The sequence below is a fragment of the Punica granatum genome, chromosome 4 (genome assembly GCF_007655135.1).
Source record: "Punica granatum isolate Tunisia-2019 chromosome 4, ASM765513v2, whole genome shotgun sequence".
Classification (NCBI taxonomy): Eukaryota; Viridiplantae; Streptophyta; class Magnoliopsida; order Myrtales; family Lythraceae; genus Punica; species Punica granatum.
In genome coordinates this window covers 8,284,450-8,301,978 of record NC_045130.1, presented here as the reverse complement: position 1 = coordinate 8,301,978, position 17,529 = coordinate 8,284,450, and the positions used below count along the sequence as shown (strand labels likewise).

At 37.7% G+C, this 17,529-nt stretch overlaps 2 protein-coding genes across 4 annotated transcripts; both read right to left on the bottom strand.

Annotated features, from left to right (window-relative positions):
* Window positions 1-2,700: 2,700 nt before the first annotated feature.
* LOC116202882 (cysteine-rich receptor-like protein kinase 10) lies at window positions 2,701-5,751 on the bottom strand. 3 transcript variants are annotated; one of them, XM_031534516.1, is made up of 8 exons: window positions 4,956-5,061; window positions 4,680-4,866; window positions 4,460-4,576; window positions 4,179-4,369; window positions 3,877-4,087; window positions 3,547-3,784; window positions 3,297-3,447; window positions 2,704-3,220 (listed from the first exon to the last, which is right to left on the bottom strand). In XM_031534516.1, the coding sequence occupies exons 2-8, from the start codon at window positions 4,771-4,773 to the stop codon at window positions 2,918-2,920; spliced, it is 1,305 nt and encodes a 434-aa protein (XP_031390376.1). In that variant the 5' UTR covers window positions 4,774-4,866; window positions 4,956-5,061; the 3' UTR covers window positions 2,704-2,917. The 3 variants fall into 3 exon arrangements, with proteins under 3 accessions (XP_031390375.1, XP_031390377.1, XP_031390376.1); XM_031534515.1 differs by having other exon boundaries at window positions 2,701-3,220; window positions 4,680-5,751; XM_031534517.1 differs by lacking the exons at window positions 4,460-4,576; window positions 4,680-4,866; window positions 4,956-5,061 and having other exon boundaries at window positions 2,702-3,220; window positions 4,202-4,364.
* A 1,967-nt stretch (window positions 5,752-7,718) lies between these two features.
* LOC116202900 (cysteine-rich receptor-like protein kinase 10) lies at window positions 7,719-11,142 on the bottom strand. The gene is made up of 7 exons (XM_031534536.1): window positions 9,939-11,142; window positions 9,671-9,787; window positions 9,421-9,530; window positions 9,105-9,315; window positions 8,761-8,998; window positions 8,522-8,672; window positions 7,719-8,338 (listed from the first exon to the last, which is right to left on the bottom strand). The coding sequence occupies exons 1-7, from the start codon at window positions 10,726-10,728 to the stop codon at window positions 8,036-8,038; spliced, it is 1,920 nt and encodes a 639-aa protein (XP_031390396.1). The 5' UTR covers window positions 10,729-11,142; the 3' UTR covers window positions 7,719-8,035.
* Window positions 11,143-17,529: the final 6,387 nt, after the last annotated feature.

Below are 17,529 nucleotides of genomic sequence, written 5' to 3'. Positions count from 1 at the left end.
CTGGAATAACATGGAATCGACTTATTTTGATAATAAGATTGTAATTCTTTTCGTGTTTGAGCCTAACTTAAAGAAACCAGTCACAACGATGCAAATCTCATAGTCAGGACCCACTTTCCCGATATGACATTGAATATGGTAAGGTCATGATAAATGTTGCAGTTAAAGCCAAATGACGGAAGACCACTAAGCAAGTCAGACTTATGGTTTAGGTTTGCATATATATATATATATATATATATATATATATTTAATGTCGATGTCTACAACCATAGTCGTCGTCGGCCACAGGAGCCACATAAACTTGAGAGAGGTGTAGGCCTTGATGATACCTGATCTCATGTCATGCACTAGTCTCATTTGATCATATCACGACTCAAAAGCCTAAACTTGACTGTGGCCGAAAAAAAGGGGCCTAAACTTAATGAAATCGAGTCATGTGAGATCTAGACGCGCTCGATCACAATGTTCATGACTAATACTTTGAGCCATGTTTAGATCTTATGAACTTGATAGAGTCTGAAAGAACTAACAAGGACCAGTATATAACCTTGTTTTCCATAAAACAAAGTAATGAACATTTCTTCCCGCTAGATTCTCTGCATCAATTGATTGGTCTAGCTCAATCAACAAATTAATAATAAGTGTATGTTTTTATACACAACCGATGTGAGACTTGCGACAATCAATAATCGTGATTAATCCCGGGTAAAAGAATAATTTGAACATTTATGTACTCAATTCACGCAAGGATTTTGGAAATCGCAGCTGCATGAATTACAATAGAATTGACAAGCAAATAAATACTTTTCTGCTTAAATAAGGTCTCGGATTCGAGTCATTATAAATCCAGAAAATCCACGCTGGGAGAGCTTTACCCCATAGTCTGCCGACTCGGCTTGACTAAATTAGTCGGAATCCAATTGAGATTTCGGATATCAGGGTTTACACAGAAAATAAATGTTTTTCCTCTTATTTATTGGGCAAAGCTTTGTTTGCCTATCAGGATTCTCTTCCATTGCTAAGACTCCAGAGGCTTTAACGTGACAATTCGGCTGGGCCTAATTCGAAAGACTTCGGGGAGGAGGGAGATATATCGTCTGGGTGATCGCATGTTTTTCACTTTGGGCCCAGTACAATTTAATTAGCTAATTATCCGAAAATTAGATATTAATTGAACAATTATTCAATTTAATATCTTGAATATAAAAAGTTCCTTAATAATATCTATCGAAAAACAGTAAAACTGGTTTACCCAAAAAAAGAAAAAGAATGATATACAAGGCTCATTCTCCGGTTTTTTTTTTGTTTGAAAAAGTACAAAAATCCCATGTAGTTTGGGCTTAAGACAAATTGAACATTGTAATTTTTTTAGGGAGAAATTACAACTCGTGATTTATTTCGTGAGATATAATGGATCTCACTGTTGATTTTTTCATCACTTTAGTTTTCAAACTTTTCTTTATGCCATTATTACTCTCAAACTTTCAATTTTTTTTTCTCAATTTGGTTCTAAAATTCGAAAAAAGAGAGGAAAGGATCCGGCAACCCCGACCCCACCATTGAGGTCGCATACACCCACAAAGGATGCCAGCAACCATGGAGGTGGGGTCGAGGTCCTCGATTGGCGGCCTCCACCACCGAATCGACTGGGATCTCAAGTTTGAGATCCCAGGTTGATTCAGGGACTGAGACCACAAATTGGCGACCTCGACCCTACCCTCAAGGTATTTGACATTCTCTGTGGGTGTCGCCAAGCCCCTTCATCTTTTTTTTCCCTCGAATTTTAGGATCAAATTGCAAAAAAAATTGGAAGTTTGAGGGTAATAATGACAAAAATAAAATTTTGAGAACCAAAAGTGACGAAGAAATTAACGGTGAGGTTCATTATGTCTCACGAAGTGAACAATGGGTGTTACTTGTCCCAAAAAAATTACGGGTCCAATTTATCTCAAGCCCAAATCACATGTGGGTTTTTATACTTTTTTTCTTTTTTTTAATAAAAGATGTCCATAAGCCTAATATTATGAACTAGAAATCCAAATAGCTAGAGGGGAATGTTACCTTTTTTAATTGATGGTGAAAATTGATTGCAAGCAAACATTGCCTTGACTAAAATGACTTTAGGACCGGCGATCGTGAAATTTTAATTACATAATTAATCAACTATATGATGGTCATGAAGTTAATCAGCATGTCTCCATTGAATCTATCTAACTTACCACAATGCAAATATGGCTCTTGCTATCGCCACTACTCAAGGGCACTATTAAATGACCCCCCGGCCCCGGGATATTAATTTACTATTTTACTTGACTGACCCACTGAAATTACACCCTATGAAGACCTATAAATATCTGAAGCACTTCATTTTACCAAACAAATCTGCAATTATGCAGAGGCACCGCCGGTGCCTGCTCACAGCCATTCCTCCACAGCATCTCCACGTACTCCACCACATCATCATCCTAGAGCTGAGCTCTACCAGCGCTGACATGGAATTAAGAGATTTCAAATTTAATACTCGTTCGTTATGTGTTTTATACACATTACTTCGATAAAAAGATTTAACACCTGACCCATTTGTATTCATGACTCACTGTATCGGTCTCTTGCTTAGGCCTACGGAACGAGCTGGAAAGGGATTTTATCCATCTTTCAAGGGAAAAAGAAAGCCTATGATCAGATGGATTCATTATCTTCTCGAGGCCATGCAATGCAAAACACGTTTGCCTTCATTCAAGATGTTACATATGAAATCATCCTTTTTTTCTTTTTGATAGGTGATTTAATCTATCTCACTATTCAAAAGGTAATGTATGTACAAGTAATACACTTATCTGAGAAAATCATCCATTTTTGACATTGCTATACGCAATAGATTACCAACACAATTTAGAAACCGATGTCAAGCAGTTCATCTAGGGAAGATAGTAGAAGCAGTCATTTCATTAGCAGAATGACCAGTACCGGAGGACTGGTCAGGCACGGGAACAACTCTCCCCACTGAATATGCAGGTTGTTTTGGTTCCGGCGGGATCCTCATTTCGCTCCCTAATAGAGTCACAACCTCAGACATTGTGGGTCTATCTGCTGGATCTTCCTGTACGCAAAGTAATCCAATCTGGACGCACCGTACTATTTCTGATGTCGAGCCTGAGTCCAGGAGTGAAGGGTCCACAAACTCGAGCTCTTTCCCTTCCTGCCATAGCTTCCAAGCCTGCAAAGTCCATTCGAAACGAGTGAATGTCAGGATTAAGAAAAGTTTTTCTTACGGTCGAGAAAAAAGTGCTTACATATGCTAAGAGAGTCTGGGCGAGTTCGGTGAGATAAAATCCATTGTTCCTTTTCCCGCTTATGATTTCGAGCATAACAACCCCGAAGCTGAACACATCCGATTTTACCGAGAAGTGTCCACCCATTGCATACTCCGGAGCCATGTAACCACTGTTTCAAGGGCAATACATTTAGGCTGTCTACTGGATTAAGCTTCTAAGTGTCACAATACTAATTTGGGAGGATAACTTCGAAGCAGTAGCAACTCACTATGTTCCAACAACCCTTTTGGTGTTAGCTGTGATTTGCTTCTCGCCGAAAATTCTGGCCATCCCGAAATCTGATATCTTAGCCTCCATGCCACAGTCCAGCAGCACATTGCTTGGTTTCAGATCCCTGTGAATGATTTTATGCCTCGAGTCCTCGTGAAGGTAGACTAATCCACGGGCTATCCCATCTAATATCAAGTAACATGTTCTCCAATCGAGCTCTGTTCGTTTCTCTGGGTCTACAAATATAGCATATAATTGCAACAATTAACTTGGGCAAGATAATGCGGGAGAAATTTTGATATAATTGTAAGTTGTGCGAGAAACTAACCAAAGATAAAGATGTCAAGGCTTCTGTTGGGCATGAATTCATATATGAGCAGCTTCTCGTCTCCCTCCATGCCCCATCCTATAAGCCGCACGAGATTCCTGTGCTTAAGTCTCCCTATTAACATGACCTCGTTCTTGAACTCCTCCAGGCCTTGCCATGACTTCCTCGACAGTCTCTTCACTGCTACTTCCGTCCCATCGGAGAGCACTCCCTGAGGTACACGACCTCCATAACTGAGGCATTTGAGACTTGACCACTAAACAATGTGAAAGTCGGGGTCAAATTAGAAAAACCATAGTTACCTTGTAAACGGCTCCAAACCCACCTTGTCCGAGCTTGTTTGAGCTTGAAAAATCATCTGTAGCAGCCTTTACTATGGTCAGGTCCATGAAAGGAAGTTCGTCGGAACTCACTAAATCTCCTGCTTCTGTGATTGCCACTCCAACTGGGGCGGCATAGTCATGGAACAATGCACTGCGGCTTCTTTCATCATCTGCAAAAATCATGAATCTTTGGTTTTACTTTTCGAGTTATCCTACTAAACACTGAAATGATTTAGACCATTTGGATGGGATGGACATACCAAATTCATCCTTTCTTCTCCGACTGAAAAAGACTGCGCAATAGCCAATGACAACAAATGATACGGACCCAAGTACACAGAGTACGAGCACAATAATCCATTTCTTCCATCTATTTCCTGCTTTAAGCAAAATAGTTGCATTAATTATTTTTCTTTTATGAGTATTTACTTGACATGTTCACCGCCAAGTATATGTTTTGCAGATTAATTAAGTTCTAACCTTCAGAGTAATGGTAAGTCAATACAGAAGTGACCGGTCCATTATAAAACTGGTAGTGCTCAAACCTCACATTGCAGTTTCTGCTCAAAATCATCCCGCCCTCTCTCGTATAACAGCATGTCCGAAGATCACCCAAGGCTTGCCTCAAGCAGCTATTGCAATCACTTGCAGAGATATCCCTTGTGCACTGCACAAGTCCGTAAATTGCTCTTGATGCCGTAAAGTTCACTACCCCAGTTGCAAACATCTGAAGGGAAGGATCAAAGGCAGCCTCACCTGATATATTAGTCATCATGTATATCCAGTGGGAATATAACCGAGCAGGATTAGCTGTAACATTTCTCGGGTAGTTGGAATCTGTGTACTTTCCGGTGTAAACCATCAGGGAGAAGAAGTTCATGACTGAGTACCGGACTTGGCAGCGCTCGTACCATATTAAAGCATCCAGGGACTTATTACACTGACTCATAATGCCTTGTGCTGCGATTTTCACGCAGTCCCGACACTCAGTGGAGTTGGTGTCCCCTCGGCACAGTGCCTGCCCATAGACTTGGGCAGTGGAGTTCCCAACCGAGGTGTCATTGAAGCCGGTGATTGGAGTATTGGAAGTGAGAGATTGGAGGAGGAGTTTTAGGTTGTTCTCGAAAGTACTGTTGGCGGAATAGTTTCCGTATTGATAAGAACATAGAGTGGATAGAGGTTCCACAGCATGAACATTGCTAACACTACAGATTGTACAGACAGAGAGGACTAGAATAAAAATGGCACAGAGCGAAAATCTGTCCATTATCTCTCCGAATCACCGGAAGAAAAGAATGGAGGCAAATGAAAATAGCAGATACCACACGGGATGCAAATTGTCGAGAAATGGATAGAAGGAAAAGGATGCCAGGCAAGTAACTGGAACTTACAACATCAGACAGAGGATGGAAATGGTTCGCTCTTGCCTCCGAGGAAACCACAAAAGCTTAAACAGGAAAAAGTGGAAATTACAAGGAACATGATGTGAATTATTCATGATGTTATGTGGGACATACAGCTGCTTATGCCATGGACCCTTCGTGCCGTGTCAGGGTTGGCGTAATTGTCGATGCAGCATTTTTCTTCCAAAGAAGTCCCATCGACGGGAATTTCACGAAACGTAAATCATAGTAGCAAAGATGGAGGAGTAGAATAATGCAGAAAAGACTCAATTTCAGTGTGCAGTAAGCAGATTAGTAACGCTCTGTATGATTTGTTTTGAGTTAAAATCACAAAAAATTTGACTTTAATTTTAACTCAACCCATTACCCAACAAAAATATACATTTTCCAAATCAAAAATTTTAACTTTAACTTTAATTCAATACACTACACAATATTTTTTATTTTTCACAATAAAAATCAAAATTAATTTTAAAACCAAAAGCACTGACATTATCCCAGTACTAGCGTTTCTTATCTTGCACAAGTCAAAACCATATTTTAATAATATTTTTCTGCTGTCATCCTAATGATTCAAGACCACAAAAGAATTGTTCTTTCGGATACCAAATCGCATATATTCAATCGTTTCCCTATTTTGTTTTAGGCTGGAAGTTCTTAGGAAGCTGCTAAGTGGGTTCATCATTATTCCCCGTCAGCTGTATTCCCCCAGTCACAACCTTGAAACTGCATGCGGTTATGAAAGTTCAACGGATAAGGACTTCAGAGATGCTCGACTACATATACGCACATATATAGATATAGATATATTATGAGATGCCATTATAAAATCATTATGACATTAACTGGTGAATTGTTTCTTAGATTATATATATTTTTAAATTCAATCTATTCTACACACTTTTGTGCGAGAAAATCCTAAATGATCATGCTTTATAATAACGTGAATGAGGAAGAACTAATCAGATTTGTACAATTAAAGAATACTTATGACAATTGGTCGGGTGATCAACATTCATTATCTTATTTGTTATTACAATCTGATTGGTACTTTCTCATGTCACATAACGAGATAGATGACCAAAGGAAATGCATAGCTTCAAACAATTGAGAAAAGTCGCTTGAGTCGATCCCTTGGTTTGAATATCAATAGATTTTGTGTGCTAATGTGAGATTTTCCATTGCCGGGAAAATTCGTTGATATATATATATATATATATGTTTAATTGTTAATTAAAAATGATGAAATTGAGAATGAACCTTTCACTTTCATCGATGTTCCGATTCTTTCTTGTTATGAACAACTTGGAATAAAGACTCAAGTAATTGACATTTACATATTATATATATTTTGGCCAATTGACATATACGATTGTATAATTGTATATGTCAATTGGCCAAAATATATATAATATGTAAATGTCAAATAGTATAGTATAGTATATATATATATATATATATATATATATATTGAACACAGCTGTTGACATAATTAACAATTAAAGATTCTAAACATCACATTAGTATAATATTACTAACCTTTCCGAACGACGCGAACATCTTTGTGCAAACTCAAATTCTTATTTCAAAAATCGGCTCTATCTTTTAAGTTAGAATGTTGATTTATAAAAATAGGTCACAAATAGATAGTGGAGGAGATACTGGATGCTATTTTTGAGGAAATAAAGCAGTGGTTTTTTTAAATTTTCAAAATTAATTGAATTTAAAAGAGAATTTTTAGTAGTTCATGTATAAAATAAAGTTTAATATTAGAGGAAATGAAAGATATTTATTTTTCTTTTTTCAGTTATAAGAGAGATCTATGGGTTTCGTACAATTTCTAATAGGTAATAAACATATTCGGATAGTCAAGTATTAAATTTTGAACATCTTGATTACCAGACGAAAACATATGCCACTGTACTACGTTTTCAAAGTTTTAAGTAAGAGATATTCTTTAGGTAACATATATATATATATATAACAAGAGAAAACTTTATAATCAATACCGGGCATATATTTCTGGTGTTTAATTAATATAATAAGATAATCGATTAAAAGATGAGATTCTTGTTAACATGAAAATAGTCAAATAAATTAAAGCAGATAATCAATTTAGGTTTGCATTCATTCTCTGTTCAACTTTCATCTGATATTAATGTCTTTCATTTGACAATAAATATTTTTGATCAAACAATTCATATAATAGAGCACCCAAATTAAAAATTCACAAATCAATTCTTGACTAGTAATTGGATATTGATTCATTGATACTCATCTCGGTCTATAAGAGTGAAAAATTAATGAAAGAGAAATATGGCAATATTATACAGACTAGAAGACGACATGGATGACGCACCGTAGGTCCGTTAAACAGACTGGGGACTTGGTCGAATGGATAAATCGTTGAAACACATGCTCAACAGGTGTTAATCACCGAGGATTGATGCTGGAAACAGTCACCCCATTGATCGAGCAGCCGCAGTTGCTAGCGACTTGCTGATCGGTAAATCGGCCGACAGAGAAGGCAGGCCTATCAGGATTCCGAAGAGCCGTAGATTCGCTCTTCAGCATCACGACGACTGAAGACATTGAGGGTCTATCGTATGCATCTTCTTGAACACACAACAAACCGACGTGCATGTACCTATTAAATTCTTCAGGAAACCACCACGAGTCCTTTATCAATGGGTCAACCAGCTCTTGCCCTTTTCCTTCATTCCATAGCTGCCATGCCTGCGCATATGTTGTTAAAATTTTCCTGAAAATGTTAGACTAGTAAATGCCATAATAGACCCTAATGTCACGGTAAGGATCCTGTCATCTCACATCGGAAAATAAAACCTGAGTTTAGCTTTGAAAAGTCGTGCAACTTGCTCACATGATGAAATTTGAGCGTAGTCAAAGAAAGAAGCATACGTATGCGAGTAGGGTCGGGGCCCGTTTCGATAGATGAAAGGTTGTATTTCTTTCCCCCGTTATCGTCTCGAGAAGAATTACTCCAAAGCTGAAGACATCGGACTTGGTCGAGTATAGTCCTTCCATAGCATACTCCGGAGCCATATATCCGCTGAGCAACATTAAAACAGGTCCGTATTGGTATAAACAATGATAGGAATTTTAAGTGTAGGAATAAGACTAGGAAACTGCTGATTAACTATGTTCCAACTATTGTCGCAGTATTTGCTCCAGCATCATTGCCTGCAAAGATTCTCGCCATTCCGAAATCAGAGATCTTCGGGTTCATGTCCGTGTCCAGCAGGATGTTGCTTGGTTTAAGATCTCTGTGTATGATCCTGAGTTGAGAATCCTCATGGAGGTATAGGACTCCCCTCGCTATTCCATCTATAATATCAAGGCGTTGTCTCCAATTGAGCTTAGCCCGTCTATTTGGATCTATCGAAAAAATCGTCAATGAAAATTAATTTTAGTCTAATGATTTGACATCTGATGTAATGGCCGGAAGGTTGAAAAGAATTTTGAGAAAGCAACGTGAACTAACCGAGAAGCATGACATCGAGACTGCCATTTGGCATGAACTCATAGACTAGCATTCTCTCTTCCCTATCTACACAGAAGCCCAATAGCTTGACAAGATTTCTGTGTTGAAGGTTCATTATTAGTAAGACTTCATTCGTGAATTCCTCGGCACCCTGCTCGGAGCAACTGGAAAGCATCTTGATTGCTACCTCTTTCCCATCAGGAAGAACACCCTAGAGAAATCGAAAAAACGAAAAATCTTTTCTTTAGGATCACGAAGAAGATTGTCCCAGTTCCAGATAGTACATGCTTTTTTCGGTTATGAAAAGCTGCATCACCTTATAAACAGGTCCGAAACCGCCTTGCCCAAGCTTATTTGAACTCGAGAAGTTTTTCGTGGCAGAAGCTATAATCCTCAAACTCATAAATGGCAAATCCTGATCATATGCTGCACGTAATAGAATACATCAACTCATCTGATAACGAAGAACAAAAGGAACTAATGATCCTAGAAAATACGAATTAAAGACCAACGCCAGATCTGAGGTCCTGAGGACCTTAAAAGCATCGCTTGTCGAGTTTGAGTACCTTTTTTATCTCTGTGATATCTCCTCAGGTAGTAAAGAAAGGAAGCCACAAGCACCAACACCATTGCAGCCAGAGCGACTGTGATGATCAAAATCAACACAACTTTATTCCCACGACCTGCAACTCGTATGAGTAGATTCTTTTTCAGGTCAGAGTGATTCGACTTCCAAGCTGAATTGTGCTCATAACAGTCGTTCATAAATATGGAACACCTACAAAAATTCCTTAAAACTTTTTGCCATCAAATGAAAAGCGAAAGGCTCCTCACCAGAAGCTGCAGCCTGATTGGACGCTGGCTCCGTTGCACCCTCATAAAATGCGTATAACTCATACCTCAAGTAGCAACTGCGGCTCAGAAGCCGTGCTCCTACGGAGAAATACACATTCTTCAGCACATCACTAATGGCTGCTTCAAGGCAAGTTCGACAATCCCCAGCAGACAGGTCTCTCCCACATTGGACTAGCCCATAGAGAGTGTTCTTACTTGTGTCCTTGAAGTTCACCTTACCCGTCACATACTTGTCAGGACCGGAAGCCGCAACCCTGGTGAGGTTCTGGAGGGTATTGTTCACAATCATCCTGAACCTTACTGGTTGGGATATGTTCTTTGCATTGTCCAGCCACTTATTTCCCGAGATATCCAATCTACCAAAGAAATCCCGACTCGAGTACCTCAGCTGGCAAGATTCTTCCCACACAATTGCCTCGGTATCATTTGGGCAGAGGCTGCGTATGTGCTGAGAGGCCAACCTTATGCAGTCTCCGCAGGTCCCATTTGTCACATAATTCAGGCACATGTACTGGGCATAAACTCGGTCTGTTCCATCGCCGAACGAAGTGCTGTAAAACCTCGAGGCTGAAGAATTCGAGGACATGTAAGAGAGAAGGCTGATGAGGTTTTTCTCGAAGGTGCCGTTGATGGCATAGTTTCCGTCCAGGGAGCATAGCTCGTACGGGGGATCAGCGAGCGAGGGAGCAGCTATAGAGGCAAGGACGATTAGGAAGCAGAATAGGAGAGAGTGCATGAGTTTAAGAAGACTTTCATGATAAGAATCCATTTCTTGTTAGGTCGAGGTTAGTTTCCTGATGGGATTTTAAAGGGGATGGGACTCGATTTAGTTCATGACTAATCGATGGATGAGTTTTCTTGAAGTTTGAAATCCCATCAGGAAACTATATATAGTTTGATGGGGTATGAAGCCTTTCGGCGATATTTTGTTGATGTATAAGTTCCAGATAAGAATATTTTTCTGGGGTCCTAACTTATCTCACACGAATTAGAAGAATAAGAAGAAAGTGAGTTTTCTTGTGTAGGTCCATTGACTTATATATGGAGGACATATCATGTTCTTGGTCGGGGTCCTGCTAAAGAAGGGCCAATGTTGTACTTTTAGCATTTCGTAGGTTATTTTCCAAGGATTGCGGTTTTTTTTTTTAAATTGTGTTGCAGTAACAACTTGAACTTACCCAGAATTTGGAATCAATAGATTCATTAAACGTTGGAACTTATCATGCCTCTTTTTTCTCATTCTTTGTCAGGTTTACAGATTTCTTTTCTAATTTAAAAGAAAAGAACTGCTGCTTTCAGTGAGTTGAGACTATTTGGGACAGTTAATTATAATGATGCCCAAACACGAGATGAGAGGGTATAACACGCGGTGAATCTTCAAGCTTCACCATCTTTAGTTGGTTGGATTGATGATTTGTGATGAACGAGAAGGGCAATGTGTTGATCCCCTGAAAGCAAATAAGATAAGTCAAAATCGGGGGGCTTTGGGCCCTCATTCGATTCCCCCCTCTCCCGACAAAATGTCGAATTAGGAAAAGAGGAAAATGAGAGGAAAGTGAAGAAGGACGATCGCGTACGGGTTTGTCTTTGTGTACCATGACCATGTGAGTCCTACGAAACAAATAACCTCAATCTATAGGTTTGAGAGAGTTGTCATGGTTAGCCACGATTACGAAAAAGGTGTGCCGCCTGAGGATATAGCCTGGTTGTTAATACGGCAGACGATGCCTCGGAGTGGATTATCTGCCGATCAGATGATATATGCGGCATGGGGAATTTGGTCGAGTTGTTCTCTCATAAGAGAAATAAAAAATGAAGTACGAGAATATGACTCAACGACAAATTGAATTTCTGCAGCTGCGTTTTACTGCATTGCAGAAGTTCGAAACTCAATGAAAACATATTATAGTCAAAGTCAAGATGACTCTCAAGTCATGATTAATTTAACTAATAAAGTGAATATTTTATGGGATCATTTAAAATTAAAAATGACATCAATTTTTTTTTAATGATAACAAAGTCAAATATCATTCATTCATCAAAGTAATAGCATTGTTCATTACAGAACGATGTTCTAAAATTCCCATGGCATCCTCAAGTGGGAGCTGACTTAAAAAAGAAGGAACAGAACGATGAATAAGTAAGTAGAGGCCGTGCCTGAAGGTTATGTCTTACAGCGGGCAACTATATATTCGTACATATCAATACATAGTACGAATCTAAGAAATCTTGGTAGTTCTTCATCGGGGAAATTTGGGGGGGAAAAGGTAGAATTTTGATGGAAAATTCGGGATAATTTAGATCACAAAATATTTCCAATCTATTAACTAAAAATGAGGTGCTAAAATTGGGGAGACTTAGTTTTAAGCAGTGCTGAAACCATAGTATAGTAGTCACCCCACAAAAAATTTCGATGTTCTAAACTAATTTATACATTGTTTTTCAAATTTTAATGAAATTTCTTATATATACCTCAATAATAAGTAAAAAATATTTTTTATTCGACCTCTTAAAAATCTTGTCACCCAACCCTAAATCCTGGTCCATTCCCGTTCTTTTACCTCTGATCAGCATAAGAAATGCAAGTAATGGCCCTTGACCTTATTCCAGTATTTCCAAATCAATTGGCTAACAATGTGTTTCCCTGGACATCTGTCATTCCATTATAATACGCAGTATATATATTATATGTTTCTATGTATATGTAAATGTTCTTCACCTACGGGCGTATGAAGTCAATGAGAATCTATCAACTTTACCAGGTACTAGTCTTAAAACCGCGCATTGTGTGGACATTTGCTATCTCTTATTTGAAGTTAAATTGCTTTTAAATAAAGAATGGATATTTTTTGAGTAAAGATGACTGATAATCATATAAATTATAGTTTATATATCGTATTAGATATTGATAGAGGATATGGATTTATTATTTTCATATTATTAGTCGATGTTTTGTACATTAAAAGTTTTTGATATTTTGTAATGTGTGTTTACAGACGGCGTTATTTATACAAAACAATAATTCCGTACACATATTTATTTTAATGCTTTCATAGGGATTTTCTGTGAAGGTGATCGGCACAAAGATTAAGTAGTGATTTGCATTAGTATTATCTTCAAATCTAACCGGATGGTTTACTATAGGAAGAGTTTTCCAATTCCGATAAGTAAGGTCTCGAACTTGTCGTAATACTGTAATGTAATTCATATGATATAATAGTATTATAATATGAATTATAATATCATTATCATTATATCTGGATAATGATAATCATTAAGAGGCCTTCAACAATCAACGTCATGAATATGATTACTATTCTCTTCCACTGCTGAGATGCTGGGCTTCACTGGAGGCTTAATTTGACCATTCAGCTGGGCCGGCTTGGGCTTAATTCGATCAATTCCGGAAAGGAGGGAGAGATCGTAGGATAGAATGTTTTAATTGATTTGGGCCCAGTTCAGTTTTATCAATTAATCTATTCTCAACCCAACTCTTCAATTTTATGTTATAGAAATTTGGGTATTTTTATTTTTTTTTCTCATTTTTTCATCATTTGACAAACTATCGAAGGCGGACGACACTATGTGATCTCATAAAAAAATCTCCAAGTGTTCTTCATTTCAAATCTTTATATATATTTTAAAGTGGATGTGACCTTCTGTTCAAAAGGTAATTTGCGCATGATTTATCTTTTTTATTCATTTTATTAATTAATTCAGATGAGTGGACAAAAATGCTCTTACGCGAAGCCGTTCTTGAACACCACGAAAAGACGGCTAGCAACAATTTAATTATCATCACAACAAATATAGAACAATGAAAATTTTTAATTGTCTTTTAATCTTTTTGTATATTTAGGAACTTTCTTTCTATATACACACAAATATATATTTTATCTTTTCGTATATTTAGGGTCGTTTTCTTGCAACCTTTTAGAACAGCTCATATGCTACCAATAATCTAAATTTTTCAAACCTTTAATTATCCAGGAAAGATTGATTATTACACCTTAATTACCGGTTGCCAGAGAGTCTATTATATATCCAGAAGAAGATGGGGCAACGTCAAGTCATATATATATATATATATATATATATATTAATTTGAAACGCAAGTTTGGGGAAGTGCCTTAATCCAATTAATGGGACCGATCGAATCTCTTACCGGAAATGATTAATCATGCATACTGAATGGCCGGAAATTCCACAGGGGTCTTGACTCAGCACACTTGTGTCCTCTGACAGATTCACCATATATTTAATTAAATTAGTTCATGATTCTTGCTTTTCTTTAATTTTTATGTCGGTTGTGCTGTCCACCAAATTTTGGGTGCTTGTAATATTATATATAAAAAGAATTATATATATTTTTCGGATAAGTGTAGTAAAAAAGAAAAATTATGGTCTTCACGGAATTTACTCTTTATTGCGAATGCATATGTATGTGCCATGAGGATCATGACAATTGATCAAATCCACGACAAAGCATATGCCGATAGTTCATGTCCTAAGCATTGAATGCATAAGGTGCATATGGCATAATGTAAGTCTTTAGCCGGTCACTGTTGACCGTATTTACATTGGCATTTTCCCCAATAGACCGACAAATTGGACTGTCAAAAAGATTCCTTCCCTATTTATAAATATACGTCGACAACTTGAGTGATCTTTCATGCCAACCACTAGACACAAAAGAGAGGTAGAGAGTCCAATCAGATTAGTGTTTCTCATCACGCGTTCTTGAGGACAATGAGAAGATCGGGATCAATATCAGATCATGGTCGGGTCGACAAACAAGATCATCAAGACCGGCCGGTTGACCATCAAGGCGGTTGCAGGGTGTGGGACTGCGGGAGCCCGCTATACGACTCGTACGAGCTAGCTGCAGTGAATCACCTCCTCGAGAGGCACATGATGATTCTGCCACCTTCCTGCGGATCGCGGCGGATAGTTCCAGTCATGCCTTCCGGGAGGATTGGGCCTGTGGGGAGCGGAAGAAAGGGAGAGGCAGAAGCAAGTATCTTCTTATCGGCGACCACGTCATTGGCGAGATCACTTGGGAGGAGACTGTCGAAGATAGTGCCGAGGAGAAGGATTGACAAGAGATATCATGATGACAACAACAATACTAAGGTGAATAATGCTAATGGAAAGGTGGTCGGGTTTCGGTTCAATGCATTGTCGTGTGGTGCGGGAAGGGGGAGATTTGGGGATCGATAACAATGGTGAGCCCGGAAAAGAAACCTTTTTTTTTTTTGGTTTGAATTGGAAGTATATAGTCAGTTGATGTGGTATGGTCCCACATGCATGGCCACTGTATATTCATGCACCTTGAATTACTGAATTTATGTAAGTAATTAAGAGGGATATCCATTATGAACCAAGATATCTCCCATTTTATGTAAGTAATTAAGAGGGATATCTAATCTGAGATATCCTTCGAATAAAGGTACCCGGTAGTTCGATATTTGTCGTTTGGTGATTTAATTAAACAACTGGTTATGATTGATTGCGAGAACATTACTTGTGCTGGCCATGCTCCATTTCATCACCATTGTGAGTATGTTCAAATTAAAGATGATAATTTTTTTCATTTTCCGATTGCAAGGGAAGTGGTGGGTTACAATAAAATAGAAATCTTAAAAGCTAATGAAATGGTACGAATAATCACACTGAATATTGAACCTGAAACATCTTCGTTATCATGTGAGAATATGCACCACCGCGTTACAACCCTTTTGGTAAAGAGGATTTGTATTATGCCACGCAAAATTAAATAAAATAAAAAATTAAGGATATATGATTTCCCAAGAAATGATTGAGGATATTTGAGAAATGGGATTCGATACACTATCATTGTCCTTGATTTGCATGAAACTAATAGGTTTTAAATTTGATTTTCACGGTAAGACTCTTCATATTGTTTTTTTTTCATATTTAAATGTGTATAATAGTATTCAGAAATCTAAAAAATCTTGATTAATCTAGTTCGAGCTAGATTAGTCCACTAAGGGGGGAAAATTTTCCAGAGTAAATTTTTTTCATTCACAAGACTATAACACGATACCTTACTTAAGAAAAACAAGTGTTTAATTGCCTGAACCAACCCACGTTAGTTTTTTCCTATTCTTTTTAGCCCACAATTTCCCTTGTAATTAAAAAAAAATGCATGAAAGGAAAAAGAACTAGAGAAACAAAACCACGATGGCCTATAAAGACATACTAATATATAGAGTCACTCGGGCCATTTTACGGGCAAACAATTGTCTGCATACAATATACAAATAATAAGTGCGAGTTATAGGTTCATATTAGGACATCCTGTTAGTAGGATATCAATATTCAGGAAGAGCGAGTAGTCTTCATCAATACTAGATGTTCATCGTTGGGGCACTGTTACTCGAATATATATAAGATCCCGAATTCTTGCTACTATCACCAATAAGGCACGATTGAAAACCTCCACTACGGGAGAAAGTCCCAGTTCTCGACCTTCCAGAATCCGAACCCGAAATCTGCTATGGACTCCCTGAAAAACACCATGATGGAGACCTATATGTGAAGAGACATGTATAAAACTTATCTCTCAGGTTCACCATTGTGTACTACTCCACTATAATGACGATCGGTGCTGCAACCTTAGCTTTTGAGTTCATCTTCTGAAATTAATAGTAAGACAAAGTGGTCAAAAACATTATTTTTGTCGAGCCCAAGTAACCATCTTCCCGCCTCATAACTAGATTTCTCAAATCCGTTTGATTTATGTCCCCCTTCCATCCACATCTTCCCAACGCATGGTCCGAGTCCTTTTGCTCTTTTTTGTTTTTCCCTTTATGTTTAAAGAATTAATTAACCATTACACAATGAAGGTCCCAGTAAATCTTCCTCTCTCTGTTTATGCTTTAATTTTAAATAGCGGTCTGCTAGAATAAAATAGGGGGTTTTTTCTTCACATTTGCTAATAGATAAAAATAAGTCCAACCTACAAATCCCAATCGTAGTTTAATCGATGTCCGCTTTGAATATTCGTATGCGGGGTTGTTCGAGTTGACAATAATAATAGGGCCAAACCATGCCACGTTTATTGATTAAAAAAAAAGGGCCATGTCAACTCATCTTGTTTTTTTATAAATCTTTTTCAAAGGACTATGTCTTTTATTGAATGATTCTAGATATTGGCTGTAAATTGGCTTCCGCATTGTGTGGCAGCAGAAATATCATAGCTAATGAAAATCTGGGCTTGAGCCTGTATTGCACGCAAATAAATAAAATACTTTAAGAATTAATTGATCCGTTTGAGTTCACAATTATTGAAATATAATTTAGGCTTTGGCAGCTGAGCGGGAAAATTTGGAAATATTTTATTTAAAAAAGAAATGAACTTTTTTTTTAATGTTCTTGGAGAAACAACTAAATTTGGTAAAATTGTTTTTCTCGTTAATCATCAACGTCCTAACAGTTTCACTTTTGGCAATCATCTCCTCAGTACTCGAGTCACCTAATCAATTTACTTTTACGAATTATTAGGTGAAGCAAAATTTACCTCTAAAAGGCAACATTGACCTTTCGG